Raw genomic sequence first — 26937 nt, 5'->3', positions numbered from 1 at the left:
TCAGACCAACCCCTTTTAAACTTGCGTCGGGCGCAAGAGTCATTTATCCCGCCGGTAAAATAGCAACAGCGCCCAAGACCCACCCACAAAGTTACTTGAGCTTCGCGCTTGATACTTGCGTTTCAGATCGTTAAAATAGGGCCCCCAGTGTTACACAAGGAGTAAATAGAGCAAAAGAGTCTGAGAACAGACTAATAAATGAGGTTTCATCTCCAACACTAAGTCAGAGGCAAACAGAAATAAATCCATGGATAAAGGAGATTAATGAAGATACGCTGATTGTGGGTAAAACCAACTTTGTTGCTTTCATCTGTAAGACTGTAAATGTGGCAATACAGCAAAAGAAAAAAGTGATAGAATCAAGACAATTGTATAGGCAGCCATAGAGATATTGGGAAACACGGAAGTTACAGCTGAACTGATTCATGATATGTTGAACCCAACTAATTATAATGGAGTGTCTCAAGGGGATTAGCCTCATTATGGTATTTCATATCCTCCACTGGAATGCCAGAAGTTTAATTGCAAATGGACAAGGGTTCAAGAAGGTTGTAACTGATCTGGAAGTTAGACCTGATGTTATGTGTATACAAGAAACTTGGTTAAGAACACATTTGGATTTTGTCCTACCAGGCTACAGCTCGGTTAGACGTGACAGAATTGGAAAACAAGGTGGAGGATGTATAACATTTATTAAGGATACTTTAGCATATAGAAGGGTAACTGTCCCAAATGAGTATAAATGTGTAGTAATAGAAATGTGTAGTCCCAGAGGAAATATCAAAGTAGTAAATTTTTATAATCCGTGCAAGAAATTATCAATGCAAACATTCCATGAGATCTCAGAAAGTGTGGAATGAAGAGAAATATGGTGTGGAGATTTTAATGCTCACAATACTCTGTGGGGAAGTGACCATACAGACACTAATGGAGAAGTAGTTGAAGAACTAATCGAGGAGAGATCACTATCTTGCCTTAATGATGGAAGAATGTTAAGGCCTCAGGGACGTTTAAAGTGTTTTTGCGTGTGTTTTTTATTTTGTTTGGTCTCTTCTGTCTCTCTCACTTTCCCTTTCACAGGCTGTCGATGATTGGCTGTTTTGCTTGTCAGTCTTCCATAACGAGTTGAGGTGTGCCTTGGGAGGCGGGATCTTCATCAACATGATGCTTGACACCCTACGTAGAAGCCCTACTTAAGACACATGCTACCGCCAGCAACGAAGAGAGACTTTTGGTTTTTGCTTTGTGATGCGTTTTGTTTTCTCTCCGGTTGATTTAGTTCTGTTAAGTGTTTTTGTTTTGTTTTGTCTTGTCTGTCATGTTACTCTTGCCCTTTGTTCTGAGTGCCCCCTGAAACTTCTCATTCATGAGCTCTGAATCTGTTAAACAGCTTTGCAAAGCTGGGTTAAGCGGGAAGGAGGAGAGGGGATAGGTAAGGTTGTCACGTGACATACATTTTGCACACTTAGTTGTTTTCTGTCTATATTCACTAGGTTAGGGATTTGTGCCACTCTCTGTATTTTTGTTTGTCATTAGTCAGAATAGTTTATTTACGACGTCTCAGACGTTAAAGACTTTTTCTTTGATCTTTTGTTTTAGTTTAGGTTTAGATTGAAATGGTTTAGTTAGTTCCTTTTTGCTTATGTTATTTTCGTTTGTTTGGCACAATCCAGTTTTTCCCTTTTGATTCCTTCCTTTTCGCTTTGTTCACATGTAAAATATTAATTACTTTATCTTTATTAAATTACTATGATTGTGTCTCTCGTGATTCTCAACTCATACAGTGTTCAATTGTGACTGGTGTCTGAACTGGTTTTGTGTTCCCCTTCTAAAAATCCCTAGACGGGTGAGAGATAAAGAAGGGTTGTAACAAGAGGTACCAGGATTAATGTTAAAAGAAATTCAGTGTCTTGTAGATCTTACTTTCGTCTCTGTAAATATGAATAATTTATGTGAATGGAATGTAAAGAATGATACCAACATAGGGAGTGATCACTTTCTAAAATTGTGTTCCATGAACTTTGATATATATGTTCAGGAGGGTTATGAAATAGAGAGATGGTGTTTTCCAAAAGTTAACTGTGAAAAATTCAGAGAAATCTGTACTGAGTATACTGAAAGAATATCGATGGAGGGTGATGTAAATAGCTGCGCAGAAGAAGTGACTTCTATGATTATTAGTGCTGCAACAATCTGCATCCCTAAGAGCACAGTACATGAGAAAAAGAAAATAGTTCCATGATGGAACGATGAATGTAAAAATGCTATAAAAGACAGAAATCATGCATTCAGAATTTTAAGAAAGAATTTGAGCCAAGATTATCTGATTGACTACCAAAGAAAGGGAGCTATGGCACAGAAAATAATTACTGTAAGTCATCCAAGAAGAATGCATGGAGGCATCTCTGCTCCTCCATTGGTAGAGAAGTTAAATTGGGTGACATTTGGGCAATGATCAAAAAGATGAGTGGGAAAAGAAAATCAGTTAAAATCCCAGTGCTGATAGATGGAGAACACATGGTAATTACAAATAAGGAGAAAGCTTAGCTACTAGGTAAGAAGTTTGCAAGTGTACATAGTGGGAGTCATTTAGATGAAATACATAAACAATGGAAAAAGGATATTTTAAGAACAAATAGTGATGTAACTAAGAAAAAAGATAGTGATGAATCGGCACTTGACATGGACTTTTCATTACATGAGTTAAAAATGGTCATAGAGGGAAGTGGATATACAGCTCCAGGACAAGATCAACTATGCTATGCTATGTTTAGACAATTACCAAAAGAAGTCTTGGAAATTATACTAAAACTGTTTAATAAAATATGGAGAGAAGGTTAATGCCTGATAGTTGGAAAAGTGCACTAATACTACCTTTTGGTAAACCTGGTAAAGATACAACTAATGCAGGAAACTACAGACCTATAGCCTTAACATCACACTTGTGTAAATGGATGGAAAAGATAATTGTCTGGAGATTGTCATATTATTTAGAGCAAAGGGGATTGCTAAACAAATATCAAAGTGGATTTCGTAAAGGAAGATCTACGGTAGATGCTTTAGTTAAAGTTAGCAATGAGGTAGAAAAGAAAGCTTATGATTCAATGTGGAGAGAAGGACTATTGATAAAAATGCATGAAATGGGTTGACGGAAGGCTATACAACTGGGCTTTAGACTTCCTGTCTAACCGAACATTCCGTGTAGCGGTTGGAGATGCTGTGTCGGAGTATTTTGATATTGTAAATGGCATTCCTCAAGCGAGCGCTATAAGGCCTATTCTGATTAATATCATGATAAACGATATTTTTATAAATGTTGGAAGAGATATTGGGTCATCACTTTATATGGCTATATGGAAAAGAGGGAAAAACATTAGACTTGTGACTAATAGCATACAGAGTGCTATATTAAAATGTTCGCAAAGTCATGTTATATGTTCTTTACCTGTGTAAGACTGGAAAAACTGGAAGAACTGGTTGAGGAACGACCACTCCTCGAGTGGACAAAGGACATTATTTGCTAATTAACATTTGAACTCCCCCTCGTGCACTATCGAGACGAAGGTCTTACCTCCGTCATCCTAATCTACATTTCTTCCCCTCATCCTCCACTCTTGGAGAGATTACCCAAACTAACACAAGAATCTATATGGTTTAATGTGAACAATTATCATACAGTTTTATACATGTTTGGTTTCATTTTAAATGTCTCAAGTGCGACTGGTACAAATGTCTCATTCCCAAAGAAGTAAACCGAAAGGTAATAAAGTTCTTAAGAGTTTAGAAATATCTTGCACACAGAAGGGTGTGTCTTACAGACAAATGATCAGAAGGTGTTAATGCAAATTTCCTACCAAATGGTTGCCCCCAGTTAGGTGAATTTCCACTGTGAACTCATGTTTACATTTGAAATGAGGTCTGTCTATATAGTGAAATGCAACAAGAGCTCAGGGCGATTCTGTAGCTCAGATCAGCCCGGGAAGCTGAGAGCCGTCAAGGCTCTCAGCTTCTCGTATTTTAATGTTGGGTTTGCATCTTCTCTCTTCATTCTAGAGCATTCGATGTTTGTATCTATCTTTGAACTGATTATACAACTGGCATGATGTATTAACCTGACAATAAATTGTACACATTTGATTTTATTCTAATCGACTTTGACTTTATTTTCAGTAAAGAGCTAAAAAGAACAGTCAAACATCCGCACACATTTAATGATGCTCGGATATCATTAAAACCTTTTTCATTTATGGAGTCAGATGAAATAACGAGTTAATACATATGAGAAAATGTATTGCATTTAATCAAAAATATTTGAGAAAAGACAGTAACACGTAAAGACCTTCCGTACTGATTGGATGCCAGACTTTGGGCCGATCGAGCGCGAGCTTACACCAGAAAGAGAAGGATCAATAACACAGTTTAAATTGAATGGACAAAATATGGAAAGAGTGAAAGAGTTCAAGTATCTAGGGTTGTGATTTGATGAGAAATGTGTATGGAGGAATCATGTTAAACAGGTTGAAACAAAATGTATAAAGGCACTGAATCTTATGAGGTCAGTTTCTGGGTATCAATGGGGAGTAGATAAACAATCACTACTATATATTTTTTAAGGCCTTAATACGATCGTGTATTGATTATGGGTGTATGGTATATGGAGCAGCAACCAAGAGTATTTTAGGAAAACTAGACAAAATACAGTTCAGACTCAGTATAGGTGCAGTGAAAACAACCCCTACTAATGCACTGCTAGAAGCTGATGAATTGCCATTAAATTTAAGACGTTCTAAGTTGTCTTTAGCATATTGGGTCAGTGTGAAGTAGCTTTCACACTGTTTTTGACACATAATTAGGAAAAATGGCACCGTCCTATGGCGACATATGTTATTGTACTATTGCTAATGCCTTTCATGCAGTAGCCTGGGCTCCCTTGGGACAGTCAGACCATAACACTGTCCTTCTGATCCCTGTCTATCGTCAGAAATTCAAATCTGGAAAAACAAAACCTAAGGTAGTAAAACAATGGTCTTCTCAAGCAATCAGCTAAATACAAGGCAGCTAAATATGACTTCGCGAGAGGTGTTAATAAGGCCAAGGCTGACTACAGGCACAAGCTGGAAAGCAAACTAGAAGCTAATGACAAGAGGTGTATGGGAGGGTTTGAGGCAGATTACCAACTATACTAGCACAGCGCCAGTGGTCAGTGATGATCCTAAGCTGCCTGACAGTCTCAATGAGTTTTACTGTCGTTTTGACAGAAACCATGTTGATGACATCGAACAATCGATGAACATCAATACCCCCAGCACTCCTTTTGTAATAGAGGAGGATGAGGTTAGGCTCTTACTACGAAAGCAGAACTGCAGGAAAGCTGCAGGTCCTGACCTTGTATCCTCTGCTACTATAAACACTGTGCAGATGAACTGGCTCCAGTCCTCACAGACATATTTAACTGGTCCTTGAGGGAATGCACTGTCCCTCAATGTTTTAAGTCCGCTGTCATAATTCCTCTGCCCAAAAAACCCAATATAAGCTGCCTGAATGACTACCGACCTGTAGCACTAACATCTGTTATAAGGAAAATCTTTGAGAGAATAGTATGTAAACATCTGTCCAGTGTGGTCAGGCTCGACCCCTTCGAATTTGCCTACAGGGCAAACAGGTCTGTTGAGGATGCTGTATCCTTATGTCTCCATTCCATTCTACAGCACCTGAAGGCCCTAGGCAACTATGCAAAGATCCTTTTTATAGATTATAGCTCTGCTTTTAACACAATCCTACCCAACAAACTTTTTCTGAAACTTCAACAAATGGGGGTCCATAATTCCATATGTTACTGGATCTGGGATTTTCTGGTGCAGAGAACACAAGTGGTCAAAATAGGTAATAACATCTCCAATGTCAAGCACATTAACACTGGAGCCCCCCAGGGGTGTGTTTTGTCACCTCTTTTATATTCGTTATACACAAATGACTGCTCATCACACACTGATTCTGTTAAAATGTTTACATTTGCAGATGATACAACAGTAGTGGGGCTCATTTCTGTGGATGATGACGTTGCCTATAGGAAAGAGGTCCTTTCATTGACTGAATGGTGTTCCAACCACAATTTAGAGTTAAATGTCTCCAAAACTAAGGAGCTAGTGGTTGACTTCCGCAGAAGGGGGAAGTCGTCCCAGCCCTTGTTCATCAATGGGGAGGTGGTGGAGCGGGTGGACAGTTTTAGGTTTTTAGGCACTATGATATCATCATCTTTAAAATGGGATGTTAACATAACCAACATTACTAAAAAAGCCCATCAGAGGCTTTTTTTTCCGTCGCCAGCTGAGGAAATTTGGGGTAGCCTGTAAGGGTATGTTGCAGTTCTACCAAGCTGCTATCGAGAGTGTCCTCACTTTTTCTATTACTGTCTGGTATGGCAACTCTGTCCAGCAGAGGTCGCAGCTAGACAGGATAGTCAATACAGCCTCAAAAATCATTGGCTCCAAACTCTCCCCCATCTGTGAGATCCACGAGGCCCGTATTCACCGGAAAGGCCTAAAGATCCTACAAGATGATACTCACCCTGCCAACTCCCTTTTCCCCATACTCCCATCAGGAAGAAGGATAAGAGCTATTAAGAAAAAAATCTCCCGCCATACTGCGGAGCCATTAAATCTTTAAACAGCTCTCAACCCCTGAACCAGTCCCTTATGGAAAAAAAGTTATCTTAATAAGTCTGCATAATTTGCACATTTCTTTATGGTGTTTTATTATACCCTTTTATATATTTTATGCCAACCATACTAGTGTTATTTTATCTATTTATTGTAAAGTTGTGGGCTTGCGCTCTGTATCCCCATGCAAATTGTCATGTCTACCTGACATCAGCCACTATAGCCTCCTGGACTGTCATCCAGGTACGTGGTGAGCAGTGTGTTCCCTTTAGTTTTAGTTTTCTGTGTCAAGTGTCATCCCGTGTGGGATATCGTTTGTGTATATACTTGCTCTGTCTTTGGTTGTATCTTGTTGATGTCCTGTTATGAGCACACTGAAGCAAATCCCTAACAACTTGCACCGAGTTGAATGGCAATAAAGTATTGAATCTTGAATCTTGATCTTGTTAAAAGGATCTGGAGAGAAACAACCTCCAACAAAGGTTCTGTGTGACTGTTGGGAATATACACAACAACTGAAAGGTAAAGGATTTGGTTGGAATATTAAAGCAGTAGCAGAAGAATACGGATTAAATAGCATAGACTATGGACAAACTACTGTATGGAGTAATGTTCCTCCGTGGATATTTCCTGTGCCCAATGTGGACTTAAAGCCTCTAGAGAAGAAGAAAGAATGGAGTGAAAGTAATCTAAATAATATTGGATATTTGGTTCGAGATTATGTGAAGAGGAATTATTATAATTATATGCAAATATTTACTGACGGATCAAAAGATCCAGGGACTGAACATGTAGGATCAGGAGCATACAGTAAAATTTCTTTTACTAGGTAAATATTTTTTATTAATGAATTTTAAAGAAAATAAATCAGCCATCAACTCATCAAAACATTGCAAATGACGTGTCGTGAACATAAACATTTTGTGGTTCAATATCTTAGATCGGTGTTTCAGTGAGATTTAGCTTGTTTTTCCACTCACTACTCTTGCTGTGCATTGTGCATGCAAATGTGTCTTCGTCTGTCACAGGACTATTTGGATATGCAAAAGACGGCAGTCAAATTCTTTTAGCTGAGCTCTTCTGTCTTCCTCCAAAAAGTCAAAAAAGTGACATTTTTCAGCTCAATCCACAAATTTTCTGCTCAGTTTTAAATCAGACAGAAGCATTCTTCTGAAATGTGACAGTAAGCTTTTAATCAGTGAAACTTTAATCAGTGTCTCAAATGATGCTGAAGTGTATAGTTTCCTCTGTTACAACAAAAAACATAAACTACAAAAGACAAACATGACCAGCAATTTATCATATAAGAATTGCATGTCCACAGTACTGCCATTGCAGGTTTGAGAAGGCTTTAGCAGAACTGGAAGGAAGGACAGAAGATATTATTAGGAAGTGTCTTTGGGGTTTGTGTTTGTGGAAGAGCTGTACTTTCAGCTGTTTCTTAAACGTTGTGATGGTCTAATAATCGATGGAGGCTGGAAACTCCTTCCAACACTGAGGAACAGAGAGGATAAAGGCTCTGGAAAGTAACTTTGCACCTTGTTTTGATGAATCCACCTGGTGCTGCTAATTCATTGATCGTAGAGTAAAGGAGGGCACATAAATGTCATGTCTCATTTAGAAGGTTGCGTCCTCCAGGGGTCACAATTGTCATCCACAGAGGGCACCTCATTTCAGTGAAAAAACAAACATTACATTTCTAAGTCAGAAATTACAATATATGCTTCACAAGAAATGTTAACGGGTCAATTTTATAATGGTTCATTTTCTTAAGTGAGACATCCTTGACAATTAAAGATAATCAGAGCATAAGATATTGTAATAATCCCCATAGAAAATATATAGGATGATCTTTTTAAGTGCTTTTTAGAAATAGGATGAGGGTGGAGATGCTATGTAAACTAGAACAATAAGGAAATCTTCCTCAATTTTAAAACATTTTTAAACACCATGAAAGCACAACTGCAGGGGTCAACAAAGGCAAAATAAACAAATACCAAACTAACACAGAACTAAATGACCAAATTAAAGAATAATAAATTAAAATATATAAAAACGTATGCAAAAATAAACACAAAAAAAAAATAATTAAATATAGACGTATACGTAATAAATAACACAAGTATATTAAAAAAACACAAGAAACAAGCAACAACAAACGCTGTACTAGTACAAAAGGTTTTTAACAACAATATCAAGCTGAGCTTCACCTTCATAAACCATCCCTTTAACACTGATATATTCTTTATGGAAATACTGGACTGATACTATGAAAGGTGGAGTGAAACAATGAGACACATTGACAAAAATTACCTCACCAATCTGACATCAGACTTTAACTTTAGCTGCTCCTAAATTAAATGTAATGAAACCATTAATAATGTCAAAGTGATCAGATTGGGTGAATTGCCAGAATTCATGGCATTGACCTGCTGCAGTATAACAATATAAAACAATTTGTTGGATATTCATGTCACAACAGTTGAATACACTGTGTGATCTGCTGCAATGATATCCTGCAAGAAAACAGAACCAGAATCAAAAATCAAGAAGGTTCAAAAACACAAGCCATACTGAAGTATACAAGTAACGGTAACATACAGCTCTAATTTCCACAAATGAGTGATAAAAACCTTTGGTATTATACCAGTAAGATGCATGTCAGCACATACTCAGACAGTCACACACACCTTTACTAGGAATTTAAAGAAGCTGAAGGAGTTTACATATTGAAAACCGGCACAGTTCATACAGTAATAAAATATACAGTATCTTACCGTACTCTGAACTGTACAGAATGTTGGAACAGTGTAATGCACCTCTTCCTCATGACTCTTAACTGTTTTAATAAAAACCAGACATTTAATAAAACTAAAATACATTTAATTAACTTGAAATGGTCATTTAAATATATATATATATATATATATATATTTGCACGTCATTACTTACCTTTTTTTCCTGGTTGTTTACATCTACTGTGGCACATCGAACCGCCAACGACAGCTATTGCTGCCAGCAGCGCTAGAGTAACAGCTATTACCATCATGAAACTTGAACGCTGGGCCGGTTCTGTAATGAACAGAGAAAACAGTCATTATTGTAATCTGAATATAGTACAGCTAAATCTTAAATAAACCATTATAGTTATGGAAATGTAAATTAACATGATAGGTTTCAACTAAGCGGGCATTTAAGTAAAGTACTTGAATATTTGGACATCTATGTGATAAAGCAGCCTGGTCTCATTGTTAAAACGTAGGTATTAATACGTTTTTTTCAAAGATAGAAAACGTACTTTTTTGTACGTTTCATAGATGCTGAAACGTATAATATGGACGTATCTGCAACATTTAAACGTAACATAATTACGTTTTTTCAGCTACAAAACGTTAACTATTTACGTATATTTCATATCATAAAGATATCTGTATAATTTCCCTTTTACCATTTTATAGATACATGTGAGATCCCTTAACCCTACTCCTTAACCTAAACATACCCATTTTATACAGAATATAAAAAGGATAAAACGTAATGGACAGAGGTGTGTAGGGAAATGGCAGTTTTATTAACAATATAGCATTAAAATATATTTTGAGCCACTAATCATACTCCTAATTTACCCCTAAACCTACCCATAACATTCCTTAAAACTACGTAGGCTACAATTATGAAGAAAAACGTAACAGACAGACAATTGTAATCACAATAATTTATTTATTGCGAAAATGTCAAAACCGGTACCAAAAGTCGTTCACATCATTATGTGTTGCAGTCGCAGTCTGCTGAGTAAAATGTAAGTTATTAATCCATGAAAATGTTCATCCGGCTTCGGCTCGCACTGTGAAGGCGCGCGCGCTTCTTCATTTCAAATGTAGCACACCAACTGGAACACGGAATGTCGCAATTTGTGACGAAGCAGGCGAGAGCCAATGAGCGTTTGATATTCCTGCCGTAAAACATGTCGTAACGCTTCTTGAGGGCGCAATTTTTGAATTTGAATTCATCACGAGCGCGGGATTTGACGTTTACGGTCGCTGATGAGAATGGAGATGAAGATCGCTGGATAAAGGGCTGAATTTGGATCTGTTTCTTGCAAACGTATGGATTCTAAAGATTTGGATTACATCAAGCTAACAAAATGTATGTCTTTTGTGAATTTATGTTGTGTTTTGGTGTATTATGGTTCTATAGGAGAAAACGCATTTTGTGTCTCACTGTAAATAAACTATATTACAAAATGGTTAAACAATTTAAGAAGGTAACGTTATTTTTAAGGGTTTAAAGTGTAGTCTTGTTTAGCACCATGTAAGTTAACGTTAATCCTCCGAAACGAGTTTGCAGCAGAAGGCACGAACAGAGTGAAATGTTATTATTTCTTAAATGAGTAAACTGCATTTAATAAATGCGACTGAAAACGTAATTGATAAGACAGTTAAATGCAATAGAGTCAAAACATTAATGTCACGATTTTAATAAGCATAAATAGGAACAGGTACAAATTTGTACGTCGGTAGAGTCCATACGTACATAATTTACGTTTTTGTGCTGTCAATACGTAAATATGTTACGTTTTAGTGCTGTAAATACGTCAGTATAATACGTTTCTGAGTGTATAAAACGTAAGTAAATGTACGTGTGGTAGAACTACACTTAACGTAAAATACACACGTATTCTCATGAGATCACGTTGGATAAAGAGTCCAACTATCTATCTGGTCTTTACTTTATAAAGTTCATAACTTATATTTACAACTATTAAAAATTATTTGATGAACACAGTTGGTTTCACTGTTAAAGTATTTCCTTGAAACAGGATGTTTGGGTGGGACAAATCGAAGACTTCTTAGAAATGTCACACCATGTTCATCTACCTGCTAGTCAGAAGTTATTTATTTATGATGTAGGTGGAGGAACATTCAACAGAGCTCTTTATTAGACAAACATTTGTATATGATAACATCTGCTAACGATGAACTGTCAATATTTAAGAGAAAATATTTTTCTATATTTTATATCTATATTTTTAGCATATAGATGACCTCAAAGCTCATGGATATTAAATAAAAGCTGTAAACATAAACACACAATTTTGATTCATTTACGAAGTTAGAGGATAATTTTGATACCTTGACATGTGTGACAGAGATCAGTGTTGTTGAGGTGTGTAGTTCTGTTGATGAATGAATAAGACACTACACAGCTGTAAGAATCATCCAGACACTGAATCTCCAGAGGTAGAGAGAGACTGATGCTGAGATCAGACACACTGATGCTGGACAATACACTGATTCCTTTGTACCAGGAGAGAGTCACATGACTCACATTCAACACTGAACACACCAGTGAACATCTGCACTCTGATGATGATGATGATGAAGAACAGTTTGAAGAGTTTCTGGTGATAACAGGAAAGGGCAGATGAGCTGGAGAAAATAAAATATAAAAATCAATGACACCTTGATAAGGAAACTAGTATTTGATTAGTAATTAGTATTTGAAACACAGCATTGTACTGAAATTTGTAATCAGCATGCTCAACATACAGACTCTGCCTTTGTGTTTCTATTTTTCAATTTCACATTTTCAGAAATTTTAGATGTATTTGCATACTGTATTATGATTGGTTTTCATTTTTATTTCAGTTTATTCATTTAGCTGCCTTTTACTATTAATCTCTATTCTCTCTAAATATGGGTTTGCAGATTTTCTAACCATCATTGCTAAAATATCAACACTATTGTTTTGCTTCCTTGCACTGGCATTTCCTTCAGGAAGTGCAAAAGAATAGCACATTAACAATTTATATAAACTGAGTGCAGAAAATAGGTTTCAGTCTCACTTTTGCTAGTTAAGCACTTATGAATAACCAGATTAATCAGGAGAAGTTTTTTTTTGAGTATCATCACAGTGAATCATCATGAGAATTATTTACTCACCATAGACAGTAACATTGAATCTCTTGTATGAAGTTCCTCTTCTGATGATCTGTAGTTTATAAAGTCCAGTGTGTTCAGATCTGATGTTTCTGACGGTCAGAGATCCAGTTTGACTGTCCATCTGCAGTCGGGCCCTGAATCTCTCAATATTAAAATATTTGATCATCTGGTTATATATTTCAGCTATACGAGTCTCTTGAGGTCCAAACATCCACAGTATCAGATCATCTTTCTGTATTTCAGTAACATCAGTGTTTAGAATGACAGAATATCCCTCCATCACTGACACTGACTTCACTTCATCTGTACCAGCACCAAACACACCTGAAGAAAAAAGCTCCCTTTAAGTAGGCTAAGAAACATTCAAGATAAAATATTAGGAAGATTAACTAGCACAAAAAGATTGCACTGAATTTAACACCTTGGAAAGGGACTTCAAACTAATAAACTTTTAGGAACTGACCCTTGACAAATAAACAAATAAAATAAAAACATGACAGGTTATTATTATTATTTATTATTATTTCAAAGGGTATTTATGACGTACCATTCAATAGCAAGAAACACAGACCAAAGAAAGATCCAACGTGATTCATTTTTCTGAATTTCTCAATAAATATACAGCCAAACAGGAGTGTATGCGATAAAAAAAACCAAACAAACATTTCAACGATCCGGTACTCCGGTTGGAAAAATAATTTCCATTCTCAGGTGTGGTTCACATGTTCCATCACAATTTTAATAACAAAAGAATATATCCATAAGAAGGATAAAAAACCGTTTACAAAGTAAAAAATAATCAAATGAAGATTCCATTGGGTTCACAGTTGAGTCTGTCAGTTCCTTCTGAAAAAGGATCTAGGCGTTGCCTATACGCATACTTCACATACAAGCACCCTCCCTCTCTCCCTCCCTCTCATAACTCCCCCTCCCGCTCTCTGTCTCTCTCGATCTTTTTTATAGTGATATAAATATCAGATATTATCCCCTTCCTCTCTAGAACAAACATTAGTTCAGATTAACTTTATTGTGAATACCTCTTCCAGTTCCTGTTCTTTCACATTTATATGAAGTTGCCTAATATTGGATTGGATTATATGTTGTGTATTCAATACTCAATATTCTTATCATTGTTCTAAAGAACCATGTAATATGCAAATAGTATGGATGAGTGTGAGGCACAGCAGACACTACTGGATGAAACTTGATGTCGCTTGCAAATGACCAGGAGTATATTCGGGATTGGTGGATAAAGATTTCCTTGTCTGTGCACTCATTTTCAGCAAGACAGCCATAAGCCGCGTTTCCACCGAAATTACCCGGAACAATTTGTCCCAGGAACTTCTTTTTTTTTTTAAACTCCATTGTTAATTTGAATAGCAAACAACTCTTACTGCACGCACCACAACAGACTTTTAAAAATGGTGATTGAATCAAAATGCTGCGTGAACTCTTCCCATCAGCATGTTCAGCGCCCAAGTCCCACCCCCAAAAGTTCCTGGCATTGAAAAAGTACTCACAAGCAGGGCCCTTCTGAGGGAGAAATTTTACCCGGAACATCATTTAGACCTAGTTCATGGGGAAAATTCCTGAGGTGGAATCATGTGGAATACAGAAATTTACATTATGTTCACAGACTACATAATATATACTGCATAAATACAGTAGAATGGTTGCATGCTATTACAAACAGTGACAATGTATGACCCTTAAACCACCCAGATTCCGAAACAGCCTTGTTCTTATTAGTTAACATCTAGAGGGTTTTTGTCTTTCGAAACTTTGGGGTTTGGTAGGCCACCATTTCCTTCACAGCTAAGACACAACATCTGTAAACTTTCTCACGATTGCACAAAAACAAGCGCCAAACCCAACAGTGTCTGTTGCTGTTGGTCGGCATCTGTGGAGTGTGAATTGACCTTAAGACATCTGTTTTAAACAAAAAGTGTTGTACTTTCAATGCTGTTTATTACTTTATCTTTAATCATTTACATATTTATATGTGGAAATAAAATTAGTGGCCAAGCAACGAAAGGTTTTCAGTTCGTAATCTGCAATGCGAGTCTCATATTGGCCCTCAAACTTAAACTAGCGCCACCATCAGGTCAAAAAGTTTCACAAACTGTTCAAAGTTTTCTGTTATTTACATTGAAAGGATTTGAAACAATGCTTTTTTCCCCAAACTTCACAAATTTATGACAAGTTACATTCAACATTTAAACCTTCACCAGTTTTGGGTCACATGACCATCCTGATAAAATGGGTGTATTCAAAACCAACAAAGGCTAGTATGATGATTGTATCATGTTTCCATATTTGTCTATCGAAACACACCATGAGCAGCTTTATGCTTATTTATGCTTCAAGACCAGATGCAGGTTTTCATCTTTGTATCTCAGTTCACACCTGGTTCACAATCATAAAGGACCAGAAAATGCAATCATTCAACTGGGACATTTATTCCTTTTGTTCTGAAATAAAAGCTTGACTCGGTGTATTCACTTTAATACAGATGACGTTCTGAGCCGTATTTATTTTGGCAGTATTTGCGTCATCAACACAAGCATAACAAAGAAATGTTCCATAGTAAATGTCACTAAACAATCTATTTTCAAACTAATCTTTCACCTTTACCTGTATTGAAGTAGGCTATTCATATGCATCCTAGTTCCCACAACGTTCTGACAACATTAGTTTCCAGTGAAGCACAGAGGCCTGTACGGGAGTTTCACAAGAGCTTTTTGTGCAGAAGCATCTCTTCACCCACTCATACACCTTATACACACTAACACTCAAGTGCACCTCTGTGTGCCCAATAATAGGCTCACCAAAATACCACCTGCTGCATTCAACCAACAACAACAAAAAAACTCTTGATACCTTACACTGACCTAAATAGTTCTGACTTCTGACCACAGGTATCATTCTGACTCACCGAGCTGCTAGTAAAGGCACAAAGAAGCTCATGTTCAGTCTACATTTAAAAAAAAGAGGCCTTCTGCACAATTGCCTCAATGCAAAAGCATCAAGAAAAAAATATTTTTTGTGATAAGTATTTCAAGTTTAATAATATTTTCTTAAATCCTGTAATTAATGCTGTAGTGGCAATGCTGCAATACATATGTTCAGCATATGAGATGTATACTTTTTAATGACTTACCTTAAAATGAAAGAATATCCTGACTTTATCTATATATATTGATAGATTTTAAATATGTGTGAGCCGATACAGGTTTATAGCCCATAGAAACATGATGGGTGTGAACCAAACAATGGAACAATACTCAGGAATTTCCGGTAGAGTATCTAAAAATAAATGTATTGCAGGATTTCCAGTGGGAGCTCCTAACAGCTGCATCTGTTGTTTAAAGGGGTCACATAATGGTACATGGACTTTTACAAGTTGATTGTAAAGTACTGAAATGTGTGTTGGCAGTGCCTGTACACAACCATCATATAATGATAAAAATCCATCCAGTGTTTTTGTTTTAATCTCCTTATATGTTTTCCCCTGCCTCAAATTGAGCCGTTCGATCTTGTGACGTCACTAGATTGGACGCCCCTCCCACGATTGATAATGGACAGCAGCGTTTCAACACAGACCCGCCCTGAGCGAGCTGTCATCGTAGTCCACCATTGTTGATGCACTGGAGCAGAATGGCGTCTAAGCGATTGTGGTGTTCTGTTCTTGGGTGTAATAACGAACACAGCAGTCATTTTGGTGTTCCTAAATACGAACCGCTGAAGTTTTGTTTTCGAAGGGAATATTCCCCACGATCAACGTCAATGCTTTCATGTTTGCGCGAATCATTTCTGACAGTTGTACCTAACACAGCATAGATAACCTTACACATCACTGACAAGCCAACATTTACCGAAAAAAAGTTTTTCATGACCATTAGCTGTAACATCAATCTTTCAATGAACTAACGTATACATCAGTAAACACATAGCGTTCGTATCTCACTACTCTAAATTACCCTGCCAGTGCATACAAAGAAAGATCAAAGTGACATTACGTTAACCAACCATTCAGAAACGTCCTGTTCGAGCCTTACTTGTCGAACGCCATCTTGTTCCTGGTCCGACTCCGGTTCAAATTGATACGGTTGCACAGATGTGTCCTCAGAGACTCCCGCTGCCATTCTTTCTACAAAATATACCCTCAACTGTTGTCAAGGCAACACTCCACATGTGTTGTCAAAACGCCCCACAGAACAGAGGGGTGGGGTGAGCAAAGCTCATTATCATTTAAAGACTCATGCACTTAAATAGCGTGCTGAAAACAGAGCTGTTTTTGACCAGGTAAAATTAGTGTTTTCTTACAATGCTAATGAGAATTTTTAATTAAAGTATATTACAAACTTTTCATTTAGACCCTAAAGAATCATAAAAATGGCATTATATGACCCCTTTAAAGCTCCCACAGACTGATCTTTGGGTTAAGGTTCTTCAAAGGCCGACACATTAACATCGCTGCTAAAGGACTGTGCTACACTGCTAACTTCAATGAATTCTTCTCCACACAAGAACTTGTATGCATTGGCGAGCCATCCAAATGACTACTCAGCAAAAACTCTATAAATATTATACTACCGGATAAATTGTCCGTGATCCATGTGAACTTGTCATTGGTTTTAAAGTTCTTTTCATGCTCCAAAACGATATCAAAATATAATGCTTATCAGTTGCGAGACCAAAATCTCTCCGGCGTTTTTCTGTACCATAATAATTATTTACAGTAAATTATACACGTGACCATGACATAATGGAACTTAATAAATTTATGTTACTTTATCTTGCAATAAATTTATCTTGCAATAAGATGTTTATCACACAAATCACACAAACAGCTGCTAACCCGGATGGGAGTGATGTTTAAGGGGGCGAGTGTAAACTACATAGGCCAGTAAGAGTAAGGCGTGTAAACCTCACTCCCCTGGCCTCAAGAGGCACTTTAGCGACTGATGCTATAGCGGCTGCAGTCTTGTTAGCATCCCTTGTTAGCATGCCAGCCTCCCACACCAGATACCACTGTTCAAATCCCGCTAGGAGTGGGTCGAGTAGGACCGGTTACATTTGGTGCCGTAACCCATATGGGAGTGAGGTTTCAGGGGGCGAGTGTAACCTACATAGGCCAGTAAGAGCTGTGTATGTAAGCCTCACTCCCCTGGCCTCAAGAGGTGCGCTAGCAGCTGCGGCCTTTAGTGTCCTTGTTAGCGTGCCCGCCTACCACACCGGAGAGCTTAGTTCCAATCCCGCTCAGAGTGAGTCGAGCAGAACCGGTTGCTCCTGGACTTCGGCGTTGGTCCATCTCTCAATGTTTTCCATGTTTGTGGAGTTAGCTTGTGGGGTAAATATATAGGAAATAAACTGTGTGTTTACATGGCTTTTTAAAAATGGCGGGTGCCAGTGTTTCACATGCGTTCGGCCAATCAATGTGCACTTGCGTCACTGACAGTTCCTGTTATGCTGGGTTAGACCCTTCTCTGAAGTAGGAGCTAAATTAGTCCCTCCAAAAGGCATTCCCAATTCCTTTTTGTGAGAACACGCCAAAAAAAAGGGTACTTCTGGCAAGCTAGGAACTTTGAAATCTATTCCTCCAGTGCGAAAGCCTCTATTGTGAGCTATGTTGATTGTAGAGACCAATGATGGCAATGGGATATACTTAGGCTTACTATGCTATTGGGAAACACAGCCCTGAAATGGACTTGTATGTTTGCTCTGTCTGCTGCATAAGCTGTCTCAAGTTATCATGTCAGAGACAAACATTAGTGTATTTGTTATTTTGGATCTTTAATCCAGTTTTGTGGCAAAATGTCTTATCTAAAAATAATGTATGCCTAAAATAACACTGCATCAAAGAACATTAACAGACAAAGACCTAAATTTGAATTGATAAATATCATTTTAACCTTGTCAGAAAGTCTGTTCACTCATTTTTGCAACGCCTCTGAAACTACTTGTCATACTCACATAATGTAAAAGCCAATTCAGTATGCTTTCAATTTGTATTATTATTATTATCCTCAGCTTATTTCTGTTTTATGTGCTGTATTATTTAAGAATTTACTTGAAGTTTTCCTGTACTGCAGTTACATGAAGTTTTCTTTGTATGATTTTTTAAGACATGGATTTAAAACATGTAAGATTTCAAAGGAATTTGAGCCATACTTGAGTTCTGTTTGGAAGTATTGGCATTATGGTTATTGCCAACACACGAGGAGAGTCTCCGCATGAAAGACCCACGATTGCCAGGTCAATGTGCTGCTATATTTCTCTCCAGAACGGTAAGAAATTAAATTAAATTGAATGTGGAGGATTTTAACTGTGACAAGATGATTGGCTGTGTCCAAGTTGACAAGCTCTGCTCTGCCTCCCTCTAGTGTGTTCATGAGTTTTACAGATACACAAGCAAATAAGCTGACTAATTTGAGCTATGGGTTATTCAAATAATTTCTGTATATTAGTCATATAAGACATGACATACTTGCATGTTTGGACTGAAGCAGCCAGCAAAAAAAAAAAAGACTCTTTCTAAGTTTTTGTTAAATGTTTATTGGAGCAACATTGATATATTAACACATGAAGAGTTCAGTGCAGTTTTCTACTGAGCTCAGAGCTAAAATGTAAAATACAGTGGAAAATGCTGAAAAATATTAGCTGAACAAACATGTCCTGACAAGCTGGGGCCGTATTCACAAATAATTTTATTTTACCACTAGGAATACTCCTAAATCACACTAAAATATTTTAGCTAGGAGTTTTCTCTTAAAAGTTATTCACAACGCCTTTCAGACCTATTCTTAGTAAGGAAAAATGACAACTCCTAAACTAAGAGTGAGTCTTCATTGCTATGGATGACGTCAATTCTCATGCACGAGTTTCCTCGCAATGATCACGGTGATTGGTTAGATGACAGGGCCATCATGCGGAACATAACACAGACGCAACAAATCATGGAATTACGACATCTAAATATGTCTGTGTCCTACTCAAAATAATAATAGTAATGTCATCGAAATGCATATATAATGACATGTTTGTGCAGGCCCCAGTGAAGTGTAATTCTAAAAAGGCAGAGAGAGAGAGAGAAAAGTAGTGAATTCAATTAAATTAAATTAAGGTAGCCTAATACCCTAATGAAACCGCCACTTTCCTAATAATGAAAAACGACACTTGCATTAACACTTGCTTGGTTAATTGACATCCTATTAGTATGGAAGTTTGTTTCCGCCACTGAATAAAAATAAAAAATAATAATTGCGAAAAAATAAAAAATAATTTTCTCTCACAATTGCGAGATATGAAGTCAGAATTGTGAGAAATAAAGTCGCAATTGTGAGATAAAAAGTCGCAATTACCTTTTTTTTTTTTTCATTCTGTGGCGGAAACAAGCTTCCATAGCCTAAATAGACTAGGCCTACTTAAAGCAAGTAAATGTTGCTCCTATTGAAGTAATGTAATAGTTGAATGACGGTGGATTATGAACTCGCCAAAACGGCAAAGAAAGCCCAACTGGACGCAGGATCAGTTACTGCTGCTGGCCCAGTTGGTGCTGAAAAAAATTAAAAAAATAAAAAATAAAAGGGAAATTCGACACTGGGATATCAAGTAAAACTAAGCGTGAGACATGGGAGAGGATTTGTTTGCAGATCAATGCAGCATTCCCGCTTGTGTCGCGGACCCCGGACGACTGCGAGAGGCGGTGGTATGCGTTACAATCCTTTGTGAATAGGTCTTAGTGAGTTAGGAGTCCTCTCGACTTCTTTTAAGCTGTCCCAGACTTAGGTACTACTTTTAGGGCTAAAATGCTTCGTGAATTACTCTTAGTGAAAAAAATTAGGAGTCCTAAAGTTAGGAGTGACGCGCCCATTATTTTTAGGAGTTGCTCCTAAATTCGCCAGTTAGGAGCTACTTTTAGCCTTAAAATTCTTTGTGAATATGGCCCCAGAGCAACAAACCACAAACAACAGCTGGGAGTGGTTGGTTAAAATGGGTGCCAAACATTCAGAATCGAATCTGTTTGTTTGAAAAAATAAAGGAAGTCCAGCTATTTAAAGGTGCATTGTGTAATATTTAGGAGGATCTGGACAGACATGAAATATCAAATTAATAACAATGTTTTCAGTGGTGTATAAAGACCTTACATAATGAACCATTATGTTTGTATTGCCTAAGAATGAGCCATTTCTATCTACATATACTGCGGGTCCCCTTACATTGAAATAGCCTTTCTGTGCTTTTTGTGTTTTTACAGTGGCCCTAAACGGACAAACGCGTTTCGTCACTATGTTGTTCTTCGTGCAAAGAAGCTAGCTAAAGTCAGCGAATACAACACTGACACAATGATGAACAAGTAACAATAATATTCGCAACAACATATAATTTACTGAATAATTATGTAAACCTAATTTCTTAATTATGGTGTCGGCCACTGTTACTTTGGTTGGTTGCAATTCACAAACTCACCACTAGATATTGCTAAAAATTACACACTGCACCTTTTAATACTTGAAAAAAGTTATTTGTCAACTTCTCAATTTATTTACAGAAATCATTTCACTTTTCACAAGTGTTTTCTCAAACAAACATATTTAATCAACACCTGAATTTTTTTAAATGATCACTCAGCGAGTCATTTAACCATGCATTACTTCATGCATTTCAAACACATTCAAATTTACAAATTCAAATAATTTCATATTTACATGTAATGCAGCTTTCCACAACTTGTTTGTCAACTGAACCTCTTTGTCCTAATATATTTACTTGAAGTCCCCCTGAAATTTAAAGTTACCGTAATAAGAATTGTCAATAATAATAATAAAAATCCTCAAAGTAAGTTCACTGTTCTCTCATGTCAAGCAAAAAACAACAACAAATAAAACATTTTCTTTTATCTTTTTTGTAATCGTTTTATTTTTATTGATCTTATTTAAAATAATTTATTTTAATTTTACATTTTTCTGATGTAATTAATAGCTTTTCATTAAACTCACGAACCCCAGTCTGAGAAACCTTATTGCATTAGCAATATTTATTGCACTTCATGTTGTTAACAAAGAATGGAATATAGTTTCTTCCTCTTTGTATTTTTATATCAATATGGTACAATATTATCCTATTCAAATCAATGTGATAAAAAAGTTCAAAAGTAATCTAAAATTAATCAAAAGTAGTCAGATTATACTAGATTAAATGTGTAAATTAATGGATTACTTCACAAAAATTGTCATTTGAAATCAGTAGCCGACAACAATTTCTTAGTATTCTACCTAGCACTGCACTCAGAGGACCACTAGAGGCCGTTCACACAGAACTAGTGTCTCTATGCAGGTTTTTAAATGTTTTTCTATGTAAATATGAACTATATGTACGTCTTTAATCATTGCAGAAATTTGTCAGAGGCCCATTATAGAAATAATTGGTATATGGTTTTAAATTTGTCTGTATCCCCCTCAGGTGGTGTTTGGTTATTATAAACTAATATAAAGAAGAGAGAATTTCAAACATAGAGTTTAAACAAAGTGAAATTTAAGCAATAAACCTCCAGTTACACCAGCTATTCCAACATCACACTCTAGAGGAATCACATCCATTTGCGTTTACAGAGAATGGTCCAAAAAAGAGAAAATGTCCAGTGGGCGAAAATGCCTTGTTGATGCCAGAGGTCACAGGAGAACGATAAAAAGACAACAGTAACTCAAATAAGCACTTGTTACAACCGAGTTCTGCAGAAGAGCATCTCTGAACACACAACAAATGGAATATTGAAGCAGATGGGCAACAGCAGCAGAAGACACACACCGGTGACACTCCTGTCAGGCTACAATTCACACAGACTCACCAAAACTGGACAATAGAAGATTGGAAAAATGTTGCCTGAGTCTCACTCTGATGAGCCTCGATTTGTGCAAATCTTTTCCAGTAACATAATATATTTTGATACACAATAATAATCGTCACTGTATGTGTTGATAGTTCACAGCTGTCTCTGTTCTCCTCACATCCAGCAATGGTTTCTGTTAGAGACAGAAAGAAACGTTCATATCACAAATGAATCAGTACTCTGATCTGACTAAAACGCTGTTGAATAGGCTGTTAAAGACAATAGGATACAGAACTGCTTAACCAAAATATCCATGAGCCGAATCATGAGCAGTTTCGTTCACGGTTCTACGTTCATTCATCTTCCGCGAATGAGGGTGAAACACCCAATTCAAAAGGCTGTATCCTCCGAAGGCCACGTAGGTCAGAGCGAGCGTTGTAAAATGGGACGGTATAGTGCTGGACTACATTTGTACTGGACTTTTTTGAAAGTTATATTCACTTGTCTGAAAACAAAACAGGGTTCACAAACTGTCTAAATATGTTCACCATGGTCCATTTCTGTATATAATAAAGAGTATAAACTATGTATAATCGCATCTTAGTAAGATATGTCAACATTTGAACCGCAAAGTTTTTTCTTATTTTTATATTTGTATAATTAGAAATTTGAGTAAGTTGAAACCCAAAGCTTCTGTTTAAAAGTAATTCGACAACTTCTATAAAAAAATCCTGTCGTGGCGCGCAGCGAATTCTGGTGTAGCCTATAAGGCATCCATCTGCTGTATCCTTCACATTTCACGGGAAACGGAGGCCGCATTTGGAGGAGACTCTGAATTGGGAAAATCGGCATTTGAAGGATACGCCTCTGAATTGGGATGCAGCTAGAGACTCTAACAATAAATGATCCAGTGTTTACTGACCTGTGGCAGATCTCCAGTTTGAAGACAGTAGATGATCTGTGTGTATTCAGACTCTGTGGTTTTCAGATCTACAAACACAAACACGTGTGGATCAGTGTGAGGAGAGTTTGTGTTTTTAACATCAGTATCACACACTCATCCTGCTCTGATCAACAGTTATGAGTAAATAAAGCAATTTAAAGCAAAATAAAGCAAAAAAGCAATATAAATCAACCGTTGACATCAGAATTGGTTGTACTGCCATGTAGTGGAACATGTTTCCATTTTGATGCTTAAGTTACTTAAAGAAAGTGTACCGTCTGTTTTTATATACAGCTTCAAAAATGTTATTTGCAAATTGAACTTGATAAACATGGATGTACAATTTTAATGTGACTACTTATCAATCGGTTTTAACATAAATTGCAGAACATCTTTTGAACACTTTATTTTGTCCCAGAAAGTCTCATATCGTTGAATGAATAAGATAACACTTGCCCTCTTGTGTTGCTTGTTTGCAGTTATTGCAGTGAAAGTATTTCATCAACACAACTACAGCTATGACCATTAATAAACCAGCTGATATCAGCGGAATAAGATGTGACGGCCGAATGACTTCTGTAATGAAGAGAAAACAGTAATTCGTATAAGTCTTTCAATGACTCAATCAATACATTATAGAACGCTGTAGATCTCAATATAATCCATCATCATGAACTAAAGATATTTGATGTGATGGTAACAGAAAATACGAAATACAAAACAAATCTAAATCTGTTAATGTGACAATGAATGTGAGTTCAACTACTTGAGATCACACTTTTAAACAAAATCTTTAAAGCTCATTAAGATAAACTAGCTCAACAGTTGTTTCCCTGTAGTATTTACTATCATTAAAGGGATAGTTCACAGAAAAATGAAAATTCTGTCATTAATTACCCTAGTGTCGTCCCAAACCCTTAAGACATTCGTTCATCTTCGTGACACAAATTAAGATATTTTTGATGAAATCCGATGGCTCAGGAGGGGCTCCATTCACAGCTATTTAAGTAACACCTTGAAGGCCCAGAAAGGCAGGAAATAAATCGATACAATTGTCCATGTGGCTATTCAACAAGCTCTTCTCTTCCGTATCAGTCTCCGACGCGCATTCACAAGAGCATCACGATACATGCATGTGGATCCTCTGTTATACCGAGAGATACATATATCGTCTCATCATCGTCTGAATTATCCAAACTTTCAAGAAAAGTCTTTATTTCGTTTTTTTGGCGCACAAAAAGTATTCTCGTCGCTCCATAAAATTAAGGTTGAACCACTGTAGTCACATGGACAATTTTAACGATTTATTTCCTGCCTTTCTGGGCCTTCAAAGTGTTACTTAAATAGCTGTGAATGGAGCCTCTCCTGAGCCATCGGATGTCATCAAAAATATCTTAATTTGTGTCCCGAAGATGATCGAAGATCTTAAGGGTTAGGGACGACACTAGGGTAATTAATGACAGAATTCTCATTTTTAATTTTTACTATCCCTTTAACATCCAGCAAAATCTACAAATCTGACGTACCTGGACATGTGTGACAGAGATCAGTGTTGTTGAGGTGTGTAGTTCTGTTGATGAATGAATAAGACACTACACAGCTGTAAGAATCATCCAGACACTGAATCTCCAGAGGTAGAGAGAGACTGATGCTGAGATCAGACACACTGATGCTGGACAATACACTGATTCCTTTGTACCAGGAGAGAGTCACATCACTCACATTCAACACTGAACACACCAGTGAACATCTGGACTCTGATGATGATGATGATGATGATGATGATGATAATGAACAGTTCGGAGAGTTACTGATAACAGGAAAGGGCAGACGAGCTGGAGAACATAACATGTAAAAATCAATGACACCTTGATAAGGAATCATAATTAGCGTTTGAAACAGCATTGTACTGAAATTTGTAATCAGCATGCTCAACATACAAACTGCCTTTGTTGTTCTATTTTTGAATTTCACATTTTCAGAAATTATAGAAATTATAGATTATAGATTATATGAAAAGAATAAAATCTCACATTAATTTTTACTGCTGCTGTCAAATTGTAATGAACAGCATTGCACTGTTATATTTGTATATTGATCGCATACTGTATTATGATTGGTTTTCATTTTTATCTCAGTTTATTCATTTAGCTGCCTTTTACTATTAATCTCTATTCTCTCTAAATATGGGTTTGCAGATTTTCTAACCATCATTGCTAAAATATCAACACTATTGTTTTGCTTCCTTGCACTGGCATTTCCTTCAGGAAGTGCAAAAGAATAGCACATTAACAATTTATATAAACTGAGTGCAGAAAATAGGTTTCAATCTCACTTTTGCTAGTAAAGCACTTATGAATAACCAGATTAATCAGGAGAAGTTTTTTTGGAGTATTATCACAGTCTGAATCCTCATGAGAATTATTTACTCACCATAGACAGTAACATTGAATCTCTTGTATGAAGTTCCTCTTCTGATGATCTGTAGTTTATAAAGTCCAGTGTGTTCAGATCTGATGTTTCTGACGGTCAGAGATCCAGTTTGACTGTCCATCTGCAGTCCGTCTCTGAATCTCTCAATATTAAAATATTTGGTCATCTGGTTATATATTTCAGCTATACGAGTCTCTTGAGGTCCAAACATCCACAGTATCAGATCATCTTTCAGTATTTCAGTAACATCAGTGTTTAGAGTGACAGAATATCCCTCCATCACTGACACTGACTTCACTTCATCTGTACCAGCACCAAACACACCTGAAAAAAAAACAATCAAGCTCCCTTTAAGTAAATAAAAGACTGTTCAATATCAAATAGTGGCTAATATTTATGAGAAAGATCAATTAGGGAAAAAAAGAGTGCACGAAACAATTAAAATCATGGAAAGGGACTTCAAACAAACAAACCTTTATAAACAAGCAAATAAAAAAGAAATTTGACAGGAGTTTTGACTCACAGTTCATTATTATTATTATTATTATTAATAGTATTATTATGTCAAAGGATAATTATGACGTACCGCTCGATAGCAATGAACACAGACAGAAGAAAGATGCGCTGCGAATCATTTTTCTGAATGACCGACTCGTGCGATAAACCATTTCAACAATTCTCATATGTAGTCTAGTTCACATGTTCCATCACATCAAAAAAAAAAAAAAAAAATTCCATAGGATAATTAAAAAAGTTTACTGGCAATAAATAATCACCTGCTATGAAGACAGTCCCATTGTTCTGAAATAGATCTAGGAGTTTACGCTAAACTTACACGCAAACACCCCCCCCCCCTCTCTCTCCCTCTCTCTCTCTCTCTCTCTCTCTCTCTCTCTCTCTCTCTCTCTCTCTCTCTCTCTCTCTCTCTCTCTCTCTCTCTCTCTCTCTCTCTCTCTTCTCTCTCTCTCTCTCTTCTCTCTCTCTCTCTCTCTCTCTCTCTCTCTTTCGACATAAGCATTTATAGCATAGTGATCAGAATCAGATATTGCACCTCCTCTCTAGAACAAGTTTGTAGGGATGTCCTGGTGAATTCACCAGATTATAACTCACCCTTTTAACTTGCTTTCG

General features: G+C 36.8%; 2 protein-coding genes across 2 annotated transcripts in view; both read right to left on the bottom strand.

Moving 5' to 3' along the window:
* Nucleotides 1-7830: 7830 nt before the first annotated feature.
* Nucleotides 7831-13651, bottom strand: LOC143735451 (uncharacterized). Its single transcript, XM_077225628.1, has 6 exons — nucleotides 13149-13651; nucleotides 12602-12925; nucleotides 11792-12088; nucleotides 9612-9731; nucleotides 9437-9498; nucleotides 7831-9175 (listed from the first exon to the last, which is right to left on the bottom strand). Exons 1-6 carry the CDS (start codon nucleotides 13264-13266, stop codon nucleotides 9128-9130), a joined length of 969 nt encoding a protein of 322 aa, XP_077081743.1. The 5' UTR covers nucleotides 13267-13651; the 3' UTR covers nucleotides 7831-9127.
* Nucleotides 13652-17442: 3791 nt separating this feature from the next.
* The window catches only part of LOC143735448 (SLAM family member 5-like), a 173356-nt gene continuing 163861 nt past the window's right edge, over nucleotides 17443-26937 (bottom strand). Inside the window, exons 3-7 of the mRNA XM_077225617.1 lie at nucleotides 25810-26133; nucleotides 24903-25211; nucleotides 23833-23952; nucleotides 23356-23423; nucleotides 17443-22626 (exon numbers count right to left, since the gene is read on the bottom strand). Coding sequence (XP_077081732.1) covers nucleotides 22567-22626; nucleotides 23356-23423; nucleotides 23833-23952; nucleotides 24903-25211; nucleotides 25810-26133 — 881 coding nt within the window. The 3' untranslated portion in view covers nucleotides 17443-22566. The remainder of the gene's footprint in view (nucleotides 22627-23355; nucleotides 23424-23832; nucleotides 23953-24902; nucleotides 25212-25809; nucleotides 26134-26937) is intronic.

Source organism: Siphateles boraxobius, unplaced genomic scaffold, assembly GCF_051911475.1.
Source record: "Siphateles boraxobius isolate OS27281-9 unplaced genomic scaffold, OSU_SipBor_1 13, whole genome shotgun sequence".
NCBI lineage: Eukaryota > Metazoa > Chordata > Actinopteri > Cypriniformes > Leuciscidae > Siphateles > Siphateles boraxobius.
The sequence above is the reverse complement of the archived record's forward strand: the minus strand, read 5'-3'. Positions and strand labels throughout refer to the sequence as shown.

Excerpts from the sequence above, each read along its gene's own strand:
- LOC143735451 (XM_077225628.1), bottom strand. The coding sequence starts at position 13,266 with ATGTTTGTTTGGTTTTTTTTATCGCATACACTCCTGTTTGGCTGTATA. Across the intron at positions 12,089-12,601 it reads ATTCAATGTTACTGTCTATG|CTCATCTGCCCTTTCCTGTT; the intron begins GTGAGTAAATAA and ends TATTTTCTCCAG. Across the intron at positions 9,732-11,791 it reads TCTCTGTCACACATGTCAAG|AACCGGCCCAGCGTTCAAGT; the intron begins GTATCAAAATTA and ends TGTTCATTACAG.